This window comes from Gopherus flavomarginatus, chromosome 4 (assembly GCF_025201925.1).
Source record: "Gopherus flavomarginatus isolate rGopFla2 chromosome 4, rGopFla2.mat.asm, whole genome shotgun sequence".
NCBI classification, from domain to species: domain Eukaryota; kingdom Metazoa; phylum Chordata; order Testudines; family Testudinidae; genus Gopherus; species Gopherus flavomarginatus.
The window spans coordinates 45,836,492-45,853,162 of record NC_066620.1 but is presented as its reverse complement, the minus strand read 5'-3'; the positions used below and the strand labels follow the sequence as shown (position 1 = coordinate 45,853,162).

The 16,671-nt window shown below is 41.1% G+C and overlaps 2 protein-coding genes across 3 annotated transcripts in view; both read left to right on the top strand.

The window, feature by feature from the left end:
* LPGAT1 (lysophosphatidylglycerol acyltransferase 1) overlaps window positions 1–16,671 on the top strand; it is a 947,911-nt gene that overhangs the window by 675,663 nt on the left and 255,577 nt on the right. The gene's annotated exons all lie outside the window — the stretch shown is intronic.
* The window catches only part of KCNH1 (potassium voltage-gated channel subfamily H member 1), a 334,033-nt gene that overhangs the window by 84,935 nt on the left and 232,427 nt on the right, over window positions 1–16,671 (top strand). For both annotated transcript variants that reach the window (XM_050951795.1, XM_050951794.1), the window contains one exon: window positions 5,300–5,729. In XM_050951795.1, the coding sequence (XP_050807752.1) occupies window positions 5,300–5,729 (430 nt within the window). The remainder of the gene's footprint in view (window positions 1–5,299; window positions 5,730–16,671) is intronic.

Sequence of the window (16,671 nt, the reverse complement as noted above, 5' to 3'; positions counted from 1 at the left end):
TATACATGTTTGTTCAATGTGAGCAAACTAGTGTTAGTACAAAAACAATAATTAGAGCTGGTCAGAAAAACTATGAAGGAACTAGGGTTGTCAAGTGATTAAAAAATTAATCATGATTAATCTTATGATTAAAAAAAAATCTCAACTAATCACACGATTAATCATGCTGTTAATAACAGTCATTTATTTAAATATTTTTAGATGTTTTCTACATTTTCAAATATATTGATTTCAATTACAACACAGAATGCAAAGTGTACAGTGCTCACTTTCTATTTTTTATTCCAAATATTTGCACTGTAAAAAACAAAAGAAATATATTTTTTCAATTCACCTAATACAAGTACTGTAGTGGAATCTCTTTATCATGAAAGTTGAACTTACAAATGTAGAATTATGTTCAAAAATTACTGCATTCAAAAATAAAACCATGTAAAACTTTAGAGCCTACATGTCCACTCGGTCCTATTTCTTGTTCAGCCAATAGCTAAGACAAACAAGTTTGTCTACATTTACAGGAGATAATGCTGCCAGCTTCTTATTTACAATGTCACCTCAAAGTGAGAATAGGCGTTTGCATGGCACTGTTGTAGCCGGCATCGCAAGATATTTACGTGCCAGATGCTCTAAAGATTCATATGTCCCTTCATACTTCAACCACCATTCCAGAGGACATGTCCATGCTGATGATGAGTTCTGCTCAATAACGATCCAAAGCTGGGAAGACCGATGCATGTTCATTTTCATCATTTGAGTCAGATGCCACCAGCAGAAAGTTGATTTTTTTGTTTGGTGGTTCAGGTTCTATAGTTTCTGCATCTGAGTGTTGCTCTTTTAAGATTTCTGAAAGTGTGCTCCACACCTCTTCCCTCTCAGATTTTGGATGGCACTTCAGATTCTTAAACCTTGGGTCTAGTGCTGTAGCTGTTTTTAGAAATCTCACTTTGGTACCTTCTTTGCAGATTGTCAAATCTGCAGTGAAAGTGTTCTTAAAATGAACATGTGCTGGGTCATCATCCAAGACTGCTATAACATGAAATATATGGCAGAATGCGGGTAACAGAGCAGGAGACATACAATTCTTCCCCAAGGAGTTCCATCACAAATTTAATTAACACATTATTTTTTTAACAAGTGTCATCAGCATGGAAGCATGTCCTCTGGAATGGTGGCCGAAGCATGAAGGGGCATACAAATGTTTAGCATATCTGGCAAGTAAATACCTTGCAACACCGGCTACAAAAGTGCCATGTGAATGCCTCACTTTCAGGTGACATTGTAAATAAGAAGCTGGCAGCATTTTCTCCTGTAAATATAAACAAACTTGTTTGTCTTAGCTATTGGCTGAACAAGAAATAGGACCGAGTGGACATGCAGGCTCTAAAGTTTTACATTGTTTTGTTTTTGAATGCAGCTATGTAACCAAAAAAATCTACATTTGTAAATTGCACAGCAGTACTTGTATAAGGTGAATTGAAAAATACTGTTTCTTTTATCTTTTTTACAGTGCAAATATTTTTAATAAAAATAATATAATGTGAGGACTGTATACTTTGTATTCTGTGTTGTAATAGAAATCAATCTATTTGAAAATGTAGAAAAACATTCAAAATATTTAATATGTTTCAATTGGTGTTTTGTTGTTTAACAGTGCAATTAATCGCGATTTAATTTTTTTTTAGTTAATTGCGTGAGTTAACTGAGATTAATCGACAGCCCTAGAAGGAACCATTTTCCATGGGAGAATGCAGTTCAGTTTGTACTGCTTGGAAAATTTGTGGTGTTTTAACAGAAGTTTCATTTTCAGAGAAATGATGAGGAGAAGGACCAAACAATTTTAGAATGAAATGTTTTGATTTTTGTTTTGAAATTACTTTATTTCTTTATATTTAATATTATAAAGTTGAATTTGGATCACTTTTTACTGATCCCAAATTTTTGGGGAAGGCATTTTCCTTCACAGACAATGTTGAAATTTTTTGGTGTTAGTTCCAATTTGGAATGAAGCCAACTTTCAAAATCTCAGACCTTTGTGAAACAGAAGTTTCATCCACAGCACAGCTCTAACGTTAGCATTTTGGAACTGTTTTTCAGTGATGATCTGTAACTTGTAGGCTCAATTTTGCACAAACAGTGTTAGCCTGAATTAGATTGCATATGCAATAAGTCTGTTTTAAGCTTCTATTTGTTTGTACTTGCAACTTAAATAGCTAATATCTAAACCAGGGGTGGGCAAACTTTTTGACCTGAGGGCCACATCGGGTTTTGAAACTGTATGGAGGGCCGGGTAGGGAAGACTGTGCCTCCCCAAACAGCCTGGACCCTGCCTCCATCTGCCCACCCCTGCTTCCTGCTCCCTGATTGCCCTCCTCAGAATCTCTGACCCATCCAACCCCCGCTGCTCCTTGTCCCCTGATTGCCCCCTCCTGGACCCCGTGCTCCCTGTTCCCTGAATGCCTCGACCCCTATCCACACCCCTGTCCTCTGACAGACCCGTCAGGACTCCCACACCTATCCAACCGCCCCCTGTTCCCTGACTTCCCCCCCCAGGACTCCCCACCCCTTATCCACCCCTCCCTGCTTCCCACCCCCTTAACATGCCACTCAGAGCACCAGGACTGGCAGCCATAAGTAGTACACCTTAAGTAGCACATTCCTACGGGGAACAATTTAATACACTACACCTATGGCTCTTGCAGCTGAGGCTGTGGGGGAGGGGCTGGGGGCTAGCCTCCCTGGCCAGGAGCTCAAGGGCCAGGCAGGACGGTCCCATGGGCCGGCTGAGGCCGGCTAGCCGTAGTTTGCCCACCTCTGATCTAAACCCTACCAGTTGTCTGCATTTTATTGTGGGCACAGAATTGAAGGCCCAACATATTTGTGTATGAAAAGCTGTGCCTGCAAAAACTGAGGCCCAGCTGTAAATCAGGCCCTGAATAATAACATGGCATATTAATGTTACGTTGATGGTCTTTGCATGTCGTATTATTACATAAACAGGCATAGGTGTGTTGGGGGAAACACAGGGCTATGTCTTGACATTAGAGGACAGATACCTAAAGGAGGGCAAAACCTGCATGCGAATACTCAAATGGCCATTTAAGACTTCAAAGAAGGGAACTGGGTTTGCAAATAATTGGTTAGATTTGCCCTTCCCTGATTTTCATGTATGTGTATATTGTGTTTTGCTGCTCTATTGGGGTTACTGATATTTCTGCAGGGCTACCTACCATGTCCTCTATTGTGGAATTAGGCCATACATCCCTTCTTGTGCTTAAACCTTTGAATTTCAAGCAACCTATCATACTCCTTCTGTCAATGAAGTACAGCTCAGAATGGCAGAAATGGGAAAGGTGGGCTTACCTGTCTATCTGGGGAACAAGGCATGTGTGTGTGTGTGTGCGGTTTTGAAAGCTAATATGTGATTTGATTCCTGGTTAGAACTAGTAGACATGAAGGGAACACATCACTTTAGGCCCTTTTTTCTAAATCTCTACAAATTATTCTGTTTGATAGAAATATCACTGTCCCCTTTGGACATGTTCGTGAGCACAATTAGCAGAAGCACTTTATTGTTAAAGCATCTAGCAGTGACTAAGTGTCATTTTTTCAAAATGGGTAAATATAATCATGACAAATTCATGAAATAGAAGAATAGATTGCTTCAGTCCTCAAAGACTTATGTAAATATGTAAATCATATGTTATTAGCTAAATTAAATTGTTCTGCAACATTAAACAAGCCTAAACTAGAACATTGAGGCAAATTATATGTAAGCATGACTGAACAGCTTTCAGTAAAACCTGGTGACCAGAATTATGCATTTCCAGAAACATTTATTAAAACAGCTTAAAACTTGATTGGAGATCTTGCTTAAATCTTTTTAGTAAGAGGCAGTTCCTGTGTCTGGTAAATCAGATATATGCGCTCACCCAAAATGTGTTTGTTTTTTGTTTTCTTTTAATTTGCTTTCTGTAAATTTGTGGTGTAAATCTGGATAATGATGATACTTAGCATTATGTAATGCTTTAGATGTGAGATTTTTGAAGCCCAGTGGGAGCTTTATCATATCTACTGCAAAGATGTGTCCATGAAGAATATTTACTGAAGTTTTCAAAATGCCTAGTGATTTGTGTGGCCTTAATTTTTGGGTGCCGAAGTTCAGATATTTTGAATGGCCCTGATTTTCAGAGGGTGGATTCTTGGCACTTTCAGAAAATCTGGTTCCTTTAAGGTATTGTGATGGGCATCCTAATATTGAGGAATCCAAAAACCCTAGACATTTTTAGCCTTTGTAGTTAATCTTCGTGGCACATCTGAGGTAGCTGTGGGAAGTATTATTCCCATCTTCCGGAAAGGGGAACGAGGGGCTTGTCTACACTGTGATATTGTCAACAAAACTTTTGTCTTTCATGGATACTTAAAAAAGCTCCCCTGCGAAAGACACAAGTTTTGCCAACGCAAATGGCAGTGTGAATGCAGCTTTGGCAGGAGAGCACTCCTGTCGACAACAAAGCTAATGCCACTCACAGGGCTGGAAGTATTTTGTCATCAAAAGTGCTGACAAAATACCAACAAAGAGCGTTTACACATGCTGACTTTAGCAACAAGGCTGTGTCGACACAGCCTTGTCGCTAAAAGCTGTGTAGTATAGACAAGCCCGAAGCCTGCGAGGTGAAGCAACTTGCCCAAGGCTACGCAGTGAGTGGCAGGGCTTGGATTAGAGCTCTTGTCTCCAAACACTGAGCTCATACCACTACATATGATGTGTCTCAAATCTATCTGATATATAAGCACAATAATAAAAAGCCTAAACTTGTCTTTGTTTGCAGGTAATGTCTGTTCTATTCATTTATTGGCCCATACTTTCATCCAGCCTCAAAGCAGCATCTAAATATTCACAACCAATCTCATCACAAAATTGGGCTCGCAAATGAGACTTCCCTATTCACATAAGATGCCTCTTCACATGCATAGATGAAACCTATGAACTTGTAGCAAAGCTAAGACATGGCTGTATATTTGATCAACTCTAGCTTGCATTATGAGTATTTCAAACAGTCTGAAATGAGACATTCAAAGAGAAACCCAAGGCATGTGAAAGTGAATCAAAACAGAAGAGACGGTTTGCATGGTCCCCTGAAAACACAGGCCACTGAGCTTCATACGCTTCACTGTAATGTTGCTTTATAAACATGTGTCAGTGGCTAGTTTGCATGCCTAGATTATGAAAACTGTTGATAGAAAACATTCAATAATGTAATGATGAATTCTAACAGCCTGCTCTGCTTTATCCTTTTAGGGAATCAGTAGCCTGTTCAGTTCACTGAAAGTCGTCCGACTTCTTCGGCTGGGTCGTGTGGCTCGGAAGTTGGATCATTACATTGAGTATGGAGCAGCTGTCTTGGTCCTGCTGGTGTGTGTGTTTGGTCTGGCAGCTCACTGGTTGGCTTGCATTTGGTACAGCATTGGAGATTATGAAGTTATCAATGAGGATACAAACACAATCCGAACAGAGAGTTGGCTCTACCAGCTGGGGGAGTCCATAGGAACGCCTTATCGGTTTAACACAACGGGTTCGGGAAAATGGGAAGGGGGGCCAAGCAAGGATTCTGTTTATATCTCCTCGTTGTACTTTACAATGACTAGCCTCACCAGTGTTGGATTTGGGAACATTGCCCCTACTACAGATGGAGAGAAGATCTTTGCGGTTGCTATGATGATGATTGGCTGTAAGTACCAGAGATTTCATTTTTTTTTCATACACAATGGCCTATAAAGTCTTCCGGTGCATGTTAACTTTTCTAAAATTTTTCCTACACAGTATCTTAAAGGTTTCTAACCAATTTTTAAAACTCAGTTTTGTGACAAAATTTAAACCTCATTACATAATATATTCTAAATTTTCTGGTATGGTATTTTAAAGTCAAGGATGAGAAATCTTGCATTAATGTTGCATAATATTAGAATGACTTTTTCTGTAACAAAATGTAGATGAATTTCTGCTTACATTTAAACCATTAGAACATAATCATTAAAGGCCATATGTAGCCAATCAAATGAGAATGAAATGTATTAATGTTTGTTTGATTTGAGGATTCTTAGAAACTAAGTCCCTAATCCTGCAAACATTTCTTTGTCTGAACAACTGTATGCTGTGAAGGGTCACACTGAAATCAATGGGACTATTCATGAATGTAACATTACTTGTGTGTGTATATATGTTCGCATGATTGGGAACTAAGTGCGTAATTCAAAAAATCTTTCAATTTACTGCTCTCTGTATTTCACAGTATCTAAATTTACTTGTACAGCTCTTATATTCAGAGATGGAAATGCTTCCCTTAGTATATTACACAAATCAAGAGTCAAGCTGCCAGAATAGAACCTAGAATAGTGTGTTATAGAGAGCGCTGGTAGCGACACACATGTTCAGGTTTCCTAACACTTTCCCATAAGAATCTTGCTATTTATTTTTTTAAGAAGCTCTAACATCTCTAGTATTTGCAGTAGGGCTCTGAAATTCATCAGAGAGCTCTTGGGGCCAGATAAGTGCCTTTTCTTTGTTACATAAAATTCCATTCAGCTTTAATTGAGTTATAAACTGTTGAAAATTGCCTGTCTGTTGTCAGCAAAATGTTGCTAGCATGTCAGACCGGTATCTTGAATACTAACATTGTAAAGAGAGACAGCAGTGCTGCTGCCAAAACAATAGCAGTACAAACTGCACAGCAAACCCTGGCTGCAGACAGTCTCTCTGTGATAGTGAGAGAGAGCTGGGTTGAAATCCCCTTACAACCTACCTTGAAATCCTCAAGTGGCTGCAGTGGCCCTTCTCCCTACCCTCGGGTAGCATCACATGGGGCAGGAGCGCCTGGGCAGAGGAGAGAGACAGTAGGGCCTGTCTCCTTTCAGACCCAGTACATGGTGCAGTAGCCTACTCCACACTCCTAAAATAGTCTCCTTCTGCTGTTAGCTAATGTAATCAGCCCTGTAGCGAAAGTCTGTACTGAAACTTCAGGGTTCAAACCCTGATGATGATTGATGGGGGGAAGGAGAAGGAATGGGTTTGTAACAACTGACACACAAGAATTTCTCACCTTTTTTCCTTTAGTAAAAACAAATAATAGGAAATTACTTAACATGCTCTTAATGTTTTTGTGTGTTTTTTGTTTTTAAGTTGCAAAATCAATCACCCAAGTTGCCAGTGCAACCTTAATTCAACCCCCTTGTGCATCATGATATAGTTTTTAATTGAATGATTAAACCCTTTTTGCTGCAGAGGACTCTTACCTCATTCAAGATGGACCTGCTTTTGGGGTGAAGCAGGGCTGTGTAGTGACCGATGCTGTTTGTCGGTCCCCTGCCTCGTTTGTTTCAGAAGTAGGAAGCTGTGAAATAAATGAAGGAAAAAGGATGATCTCATGGCTAAGGCAGTCGAACACCATACAGGAGAATTCAGTTCTATCCCTGTTTGTGTCGCAGAGCTCCCATGTGATGCTGAGCAAGTCACTTCAGTCAAAACGTTGTCAAGTGAACACTAATTTGTTCCTTATTTTATGGGCACCCAGACTGAGGCACCTGAGTCTGATTTGCAGAACTGCAGATCACTCATACCTACAACTGGGGTCAATGGGAGCTGTGGATGCCCAGTACCTCCAGAAGTGTGATCTGGAGGAATGAGCACAGAGTTGGGAGTCAAGGTCATGAATTCTAATCCTGATTCTGCCACTGATTCACCAAAGTGTTGCTTGTCTCAGTTTTTCCATCTGTAAAATAAAGAGAAAAGTATGTGGAGATAATATTTGAGTCACTTGGTTATAACAATAATGGGTGCCTTAGAAATGACAATGAAGGAATAAATAATTCTATATTCAGTGCAAGGCTTGGATAGTGAGCTCCAGTCTTATTTACTGCTATGCACTGAATGATGATAAAAAGAAATATTGAACACTTACATTCCTTAATCACTGTCCATCTTGAATGCAGAATGAGGCAGGTCTCCTGCAGGGGAAAAAAATATTAGGTGATCATGTAATTAGACTGTATCATTGTGTGTGTGTGTGTGTGTGTGTGTGTATATGCATGCAAGGGGGCACAATTAAGGATGCACAGGCAACCTTGATTCTGGCCTTTCCGAATGTTTAGGTGCTTAACATTGCATCCTAAGTATTCTTTGGTTATTGTGGTTATTTATAGCTTGCCAAATGTGTACAAGGCACTCTGTATAGATCATGTGATGTGCTTTAGGTAAAAACAGTGATGGGCCAAATTCTCAGCTGGTGAAGATCAACACAACTCTATTGATGTCAATAGAACTACACCAGCTAAGAAGCTGGTCCCATCTGTTTAGAGAAGCCCAACTATATCCTACTTTAAATTAAAAAGTCCAACTTACCCTTTTATACCAGATTGTGAACCTTTGCTCCCGGTTGGTAAACATTGACTCCAATGGGACTGCTTGATTTAGTAAATGGGACAACTCATGGGAGTTAATGATAACTGAAGGGTTCACAATTGAATTTTTTATGTGTTATCTGTATTGCATTTATTGTATTACATTTCTACTGACTTTCTAGTTACACAATGCTCAGTAACATGAGATGTGAACAAAAAATTGGAGCAAAGCTTGAACCAATCACACAGACTCGTTCTCCAGCAGTAGATTGACACAGATTGGAAAGACTATGTCTAGGTCACCTGAAATCAGTATGACAGACCAAGCAAATGGAAACCTGGTGCTCTCTCTTAATAAGAGACCATATGAAAAATAAATTCAAACTTTTCTTAAATCTTTGGAAAAATGGCCAAAACAAACACTTCAACAGGCTTCATGTGTAAATTGATTTGAATCAAAGTGTGTGACTTGCAGAGATAGAAGAGAATTAGGTGATAAATTATGGAAATAATTATTTCTTGAGGTCTTTTACATTATCTTGACTTTTGAGACATTTTAATTACAGTAGAGACCAAGAAGACAGAAGAGTGAAAACCTAGTGGATATTCTGTGGACAATGAAAGGAGGAAATATTTTCTGGACAAATGGCCTTTGGGACAGATCCCGCAGGCTACAGTGCATCCCCTGAGGTGGTGAGCACCCTCAGCTCCCATGACTTTAAAAGGAGTTAAGGGTGTGCTCAGTGTGTTACTGGATCATGTGTTAATGCAAAGGACAGTACCTTAAATTCAGAATAAGCAAATATGCCTAATACTGTCTTATTTTTCCTTCTCATGACTACGTAGAAAAACGAGTATACTCTGACTTCTCAGAATAATGTTCCAATGGCTAAATGTTCTCTAAATGCTTCTGGAATCATCCTCAAAACTCTAATCATCCAAGGCCTGATAGTTTCATCTGGTGAAGGAAACAAAGGGCCCGACTCCTTGCTTATGCCAAAACTCCAGTTGAAGTCAGTGTGAGCTGAAGAGATGCAAGGAATGCAGATCAGGCCCAGAATTTGCTCCTCCTGTAATGTTCTTCCCACTCCTCTTCCAAATGACAAATCTTTCAGAGCTGCATGAAATAGTTTTATTGTTCTTGGCATGGAGGGACACCTTATGGCTAGCCTCTGATGGATTTTATGACCTTGAGTGGCAATTCTTATCATACAAATGTTATTGCTTTGGGATAGATATACTGTATTTTTCCTCCTTCAGTTTTACAATTTGCATGTGCTAATGTTTTCTTTGGGTACTGCTGACAGGTTCTAGCCAGAGCATTGTGTTGTGATCTCAGGTGATACTGGCATAAAATGTTGCACAGTAATTATATAAGTTGGGTGTGGTGTTCTTTTGTTATGTAATGTCTGCTAAGGAGACCAGTAACAATCCACTGCATCTCGTATCTTGACACCAATTAAGAGGATGTCTGAAATTAGAATCAGGAGATAGTTTTCTACTCCGCTTTTTATTTTCAATTCCCTATTATGTGCTGTGTGCATCTTGGTTTATATATATTAAATAGATAACTCAGCACTTCTACATAGGTATTGCAAGGCCATGCTGATTGGGGTTTATTATTGTGTAGACATGGCCTCCTGTGGTATTTTTATATGTAAAGTGTTCCATGTTGTGATGCGTGAGTGGGTTCATAAGGCAAAGGCAAAGTCTATCTAGTCTAAAGTGTATCACATCTTCTCTAAATGCTTTAGAAAACATCCTGAGAAGTCTAATAATCCAAGGCAAGCTAGTTACTGATGGTGAAGAAAACAAAAGGTCCAATACTATATTCCTTGCTTTCATCCAAACTCCTCACAACATGACTTAATAGAGGTTTGTCTTGCAGATATCGCCCCTCTGACTGCCAATGGGATAATGTCCCTGTGGCAACTACAATCTTTATTCACATTATTAGTAGGAAAGCTTGTATTTAGCTGTGTCTTTATACACTGAACAGATGGGAACAGAGAAGAGAAGCCAGTCCCATATGATCAGGTAGGTCTCCACTGACCACCGCTAAGCACTCTGAAGATGGTTGGTGACAGAATTCAGCAGCATATTGGGCAGCTGATCAGTGCACTTGCTGTAGTGTTTGTAGTGCAGCTTCGGCACTTTAGGTGCAGTGGGGTAACCAAGATAACTGACACAGCCTGAAACAATTGTTCCAACCAGCCCAGGAGGGGTTGGACTGCTCCAAGAGGGTAGAGGGCCTGGCCAAGGCCTCCCCACAGTCAGCAGACTGATGATGAGCCTTACTTGGGCCTGGTATGTGGGAAACAATTGGGGGGGCACAGTCAGACGAGGAGCCAGCATTGGTTTAGGAAATCTAGGAACTGAGCACAGTCACCACTAAACTTGTCTGGGAGTGGGACATTTGGCTCCCAGGAGACAAGAGCCAGGGTTGCCAATGGAGCTGCTTGGGCTGCATTCTGTACCTGCAGGATGGACACCTACATATGCAAGTTCTGTATGGCCCCAAGCAGCTTCGCCAAGGAAAAACCTGGCCTGAGTGGGGTCTATGGCAATGAGGTGGGCTCCTGTGCTTTGCATTGGGCTACTCAAACTGTAGCCAATTGGGCTGTTGGCAGTCAAGCCTCGTGATGGAAGTGAGAATTCAATCTATGAGTTAGAGCTGGGTTTAGGGTGGGCAGTGTCTAGGAAACAAGTTAAGGGTCAATACTGGAGGGGGACGGAAGCCAAATGCCAGAGCCAGAGGGCAAACTGGAGTTGTAAACTAGAGGCAGCTCCAGAGCTCAAAGTCAGAATCAATCTGGAGGGGAGCAGGGTCTAGAATAAGGGCAAGCACAGATGCAGGCATGCTGTGCACTGAGCAGCCGCTGATCTGAGGTGGGGGCCAGACTGCTAAACCAGCAGCCTATGATGGGCAGGGGGTCACTGCCAGTTTCAAGACAGTAAGTTGGTTGCCTAGCCGTGAAGTTAGGGAGCAGGTCAGTAGCTCATCCGGGTCCCTGATACCCTCCAACCACTCTGAAATACAGCCAGGAACACTAGTGCATTGCAACAGTTGTCACTTCACTCTACTCCAAACCCCTCAGCCCCAGCTCCAGAACCCACATCCCCAGCTCGAACCCTCACCCCCTCACACACCCCAACCCTCTGAGCCAATCCAATGAAAATGAGGGCGGGAGCGAGGATGGGGAGAGTAAACGACAGAGGGGGGCAAGGTATTCAGTTTTGTGTGAGTGGAAAGTTGGTGACCCTAGGACCAGATGGCATTCACCCAAGAGTTCTGAAGGAACTCAAACGTGAAATTGCAGAACTACTAACTACAGTTTGTAACCTATCATTTAAATCAGTGTCTGTACCAAATGACCGGAGGATAGCTAATGTGATGCCAATTTTTAAAAGGGGCTCCAGAGCTGATCCTGGCAAATGCTGGCCAGTAAGCCTGACTTCACTACCAGGCAAACTGGTGGAAACTTCAGTGAAGAACAAAATTGTCAGACCCATAGATGAACATAATTTGTTGGGGATTTAAGTGGTATCCAGTAGTAACAGACAGAACAAAGTGAATTACCAAGCAAAATAAAATAAAACACACTAGTCTAAACCTAATACAGTAAGGAAACTGAATACAGATAAACCCTCACCCTCAGCTGTTTCAATAAGCTTCAATCACAGACTGGATGCCTTCCTAGTCTTGGCACAATCTTTTCCCCTGGTACGGCTCTTGTTCCAGCTCAGGTGGTAGCTAGGGAATTTCTCATGATTGCAGGCCCCTTTGTTGTGTTCTACCCACTTATATATCTTTTACATATGGTGGGAATCCTCTGTCCCTCTCTGGGTTCCCACCCCTCCTTCTAAATGGAAAAGCACCAGGTTAAAGATGGATTCCAGTTCAGGTGACATGATCACATGGCACTGAGAGACTTCATTACCCACTTGCCAGCACACATGTATACAGGAAGACTTACAAGTAAAACAAAGCCATCTACGGTCAATTATCCTGTTTTATGGGCGCCATCAAGGTTCCAAACCACCATTAATGGCCCACACTTTGCATAATTACAGTAGGCCCTCAGAGATATATTTCATATTTCTAGTTTCAGATACAAGAATGATACATTCATACAAATAGGATGAACACACTCAGTAGATTATAAGCTTTGTAATGATACCTTACAAGAGACCTTTTGCATGAAGCATATTCCAGTTACATTATATTCACACTTATTAGCATATTTTCATAAAATCATATAGGGTGCAATGTCACAGCGGTCAACAAGCATGTGGGCAAGGGAGATCCCTTGGATATAGTGTACTTAAATTTTTAGAAAGCCTTTGAGAAGATCCCTCTCCAAAGGCTCTTAAGCAAAGTAAGCTGTCATGGAATAAGAGGGAAGGTTCTCTCATGAATTGGTAACTGGTTAAAAGAACTGACCATTTATTCCTACCCTTTGTTTTCAGAATGGAAAGAGGTAAATAGTGGTGTTGGTACTAGTACTATTAAACATATTCATAAATGATCTGGAAAAAGGGGTAAACAATGAGGTGGCAAAATTTGTAGATGATACAAAAATACTCAAGATAGTTAAGTCCTAAGCAGATTGCGAAGAGCTACAAAAGGATCTCACAAAACTGGTGACTGGGCAACAAAATGGCAGATGAAATTCAATATTGATAAATGCAAAGTAATGCACCTTGAAAAACATAATCCCACCTCTACATATAAAATGATGGGGTCAAAATTAGCTCTTACAACTCAAGAAAGAGATCTTGGAGTCATTGTGGATAGTTCTCTGAAAACAACCACTCAATGTGCTTCAGCAGTCAAAGAAGCGAACAAAATGTTGGGCAATCATTAGGAAAGCGATAGATAATAAGACAGAAATATAATATTGCCTCTCTATAAATTCATGGTCTACCCACATTTTGAATACTGGAGCTGGTCTCCCCATCTCAAAAGGATATACTGGAATTGGAACAGATTCAGAAAAGGGCAACCAAAATGATTAGGAGCATGGAACAGCTTCCATGTGAGGTGGGATTAAGAAGACTGGAGGGAGTTTTAGCTTGGAAAAGAGATGACTAAGGGGGGGATATGATAGATGTCTATAAAATGATAACTGGTGTAGAGAAAGTAAATAAGGAAGTGTTATTTACTCCTTCTCATAACACAAGAACTAGGGGGTCACAAAATGAAATTAATAGGCAGCAGGTTTAAAATAAACTAAAGGAAGTATTTTTTCACATGACATACAGTCAACCTGTGGAACTCCTTACCAGAGGATGTTGTGAAGGCCAAGACTATAACAAGGTTAAAAAAAGAACTAGATAAGTTCATGGAGGATAGGTCCATCAATGGCTATTACCTAGGATGGGCAGGGATGGTGTCCCTAACCTCTGTTTGCCAGAAGCTGGGAATAGGCGACAGGATGGATCACTTGATGATTACCTGTTCTGTTCATTCCCTCTGGCACACCTGGCATTGGCTTCTGTCAGAAGACAGGATATTGGGCTAGATGGACCTTTGGTCTGATCCAGTGTGGCCGTTCATATGTTGAATGGTGTCCAGTAAGTGTAAGGGAATTGCAAAAGGCTGTGAAATGGTTCCTAACTTGCGCACATGTGCTATTCTTTCTGAGGAGTTGGCTAAGTGTGTGAGTGTACACCAGGATATGGAACCTCCTGAATCTCACACCACACACTCTCACTGGCCCTTGTCACTATGTGCATACTGAAGCATTGCTCAAAATGAGTAGAAGGAAGGTAGCTAAGGCAACCTTTTTACACCCCCCCCTTCTTTTTGTCCTTAATAGGACAACAGATTCCTTTCGGTGAGAGTGAGTGTAATGTAAAAGGAGATTAAGAGCTTGTACATTTCATTATAAGCAAAGTAAAGGTACGCGTGTGTTAATGGCACGTATTGAGGCTTTACTGAAAGAGGACAGAGTTAAGGTTGCATGAACAACTGTAACTGTTTTCTGATCTTTAGAAATTAGCGTTTTGCTCAACTCCGTGTTCTGCAAGAAGACAACATACCACCCCGCAACCTTAAGGCAGAGTGTAGTTTTTTGCCACTGAATTGCTACAAAACAGACTGGGAAATGCTGCCAATAATGCTCTTTGACAGAAAAAAAAATTACAGCATTATATTCAGCGTAACAGCTAGCTGGGCCTACTGGTTATTCTGTCTTAATAGTGGGACAGCAGAGATAATTTACTATTGTTGAGTAAGTTTGCTAAACTCCCAAACCGTCCCCCCCCCATCCCCCCGCAAAGTTTTTCCAGACAGCATAGAGTATAATTGTTAATTTCTTGTTTCAAAATAATTTTACCACTAATAATGTTTGTTACACATCTGTCTACTCTCTAAAAAACTTTTTGCTGGTGAGCTCCCAATGGCACGTATAAAACCTTAAAAAGCAATCTATCTAGCATATTGCCTGCTTTATTGCCTTGCTTCAACAAAAAAACCCCAACTAAACAAAAAAGCTACTTGGAAAAAAGAGGTAAAGCAGATTGCTGATTACAATTTGAATAGAAAGGGATGTAGCTGACTGACACCTCTCTTTTTATTGACTTTTTATTGAAAATGTAAATCTACACTTCAGCCAGAAATAATTGTCCTTATATAGATGAAGATATCTGAGGATGCTCAAGTACTTTAGATGTTGTTCAGGCCCCATAAAATTGTTGTTTATATAGTTGTAGATTAAGGTCAAAAGGGATAATTATGAACACAGAACATAGAGCCCCACGCAACAATTTCTGCACCACATCCATAAAGATCTGTTATAGCTCAAACAGAAGTTAAGAAAGCCACCAACCTTCAGTTAAAGACTTCAAGTGATGGAGAATCCACCATGCCCCAGGTAAGTTGTTCCAATGATTAGTTACCCTCACTGTTAAAGATGTGTTCCTTATTTCTAGTCTGAATCTATCCACCTTCTGCTTCCAACCCCTGGATTTCATTAGGTCTTTTCCTGCTAGATTAAAGAGATATCTACTGTTAAAAATCTCTCCCCCATGTAAATATCTTTAGACTGTGATCAAGTTACCTCTTACCCTTCTCTTAGATATCAGATATTGTTCCCAAATCCATTTTACACATAAGTAAACAGGCATAAAAGGGTAAAATGGCATGCCTGCCTTATCACAAGTGCTGGGAATAGAAGCATGAGGCATTAATCTATATACCAAATGCGATTATTATATTTGTTCCCAGTCTCTACCATTCATGAGTCCTATAATTGACAAGAAACCTGAACATTAGATTGTTCATCAAGGGTTTTTCAGGGATGGTTCCCCAATCATAGCCTTCCTGCAGAAGGGAGCCAATGTCCCATCTGGATGAACTGATTGACCTGAATATCAGAATTGACGAGTGGCACCATGAACGTGGCCAAGCCCGGCCAGTGCCCCTGCTTCCTATCTCTCAACTGTGCACCCTGCTCCAGGGCCTGGAACCCATGCAGGACCGCCCATGCCTGGGTGAAGTTGAGAAGAATCACTGCTGAACTTTCAGGCCTGTGTCTGGGTTGTGGGGGCAGCAGATGCTTCGCCTTGAGATGCCCTGCAACGGTCTGACAAGCTTCGAGGTCAGTAGATGCCAAGGTCAGGTTGGGCTGATTCCTTTTAACCTCCACGTGCCTTTGTTGGGATGGCAGCAACTGCGAATTCACCCCTAATGTGTCTCTGATTACTGTTACAGCACCTACTCTAAACAAGACTAGCAGTCTACCTGGAGGATCTTGCTAACTTGGGAGCTTCCGGCAATTTTATGGACCAGGATGTGGTTAAGATCCAAGGGATTACGGACATGCATAAATATTCCCTGGATCTGGTTAAAACTATTGATGGGTCATTCCTAGCCTCAGGGCTGGTCACCCACCAGACCACCCCCTAAAGAGTCATTACACTCCAGGAGTACAAGGAAACTGCAGTTTGGATTAACTCAGGCACCCCCACTCTCCAGTCATCCTGGGAATCCCCTGGCTCACTTCCCCTGACCCCTGTATCTGTTGGCAAAAAGGGACAATATTCTTTTGCTCCCAGTACTGCCAATGATTCTCCCTTCCAGAGGCCACAGACAGAATTGGTATCCTCTGCAGCTCATGTCGTCATTTGGGGAATCTGTGCTGCAAGAGAATGGGCTCATGGGAGTTGGCTGTACCCGTAAGCATCCCATCTGCTGCTGCTGCTGCTGACAAATACTTGGCAAGTACCACAGCCTTGCAAATGTACAAGGGAAATGTGGACACCCTGCGAGAA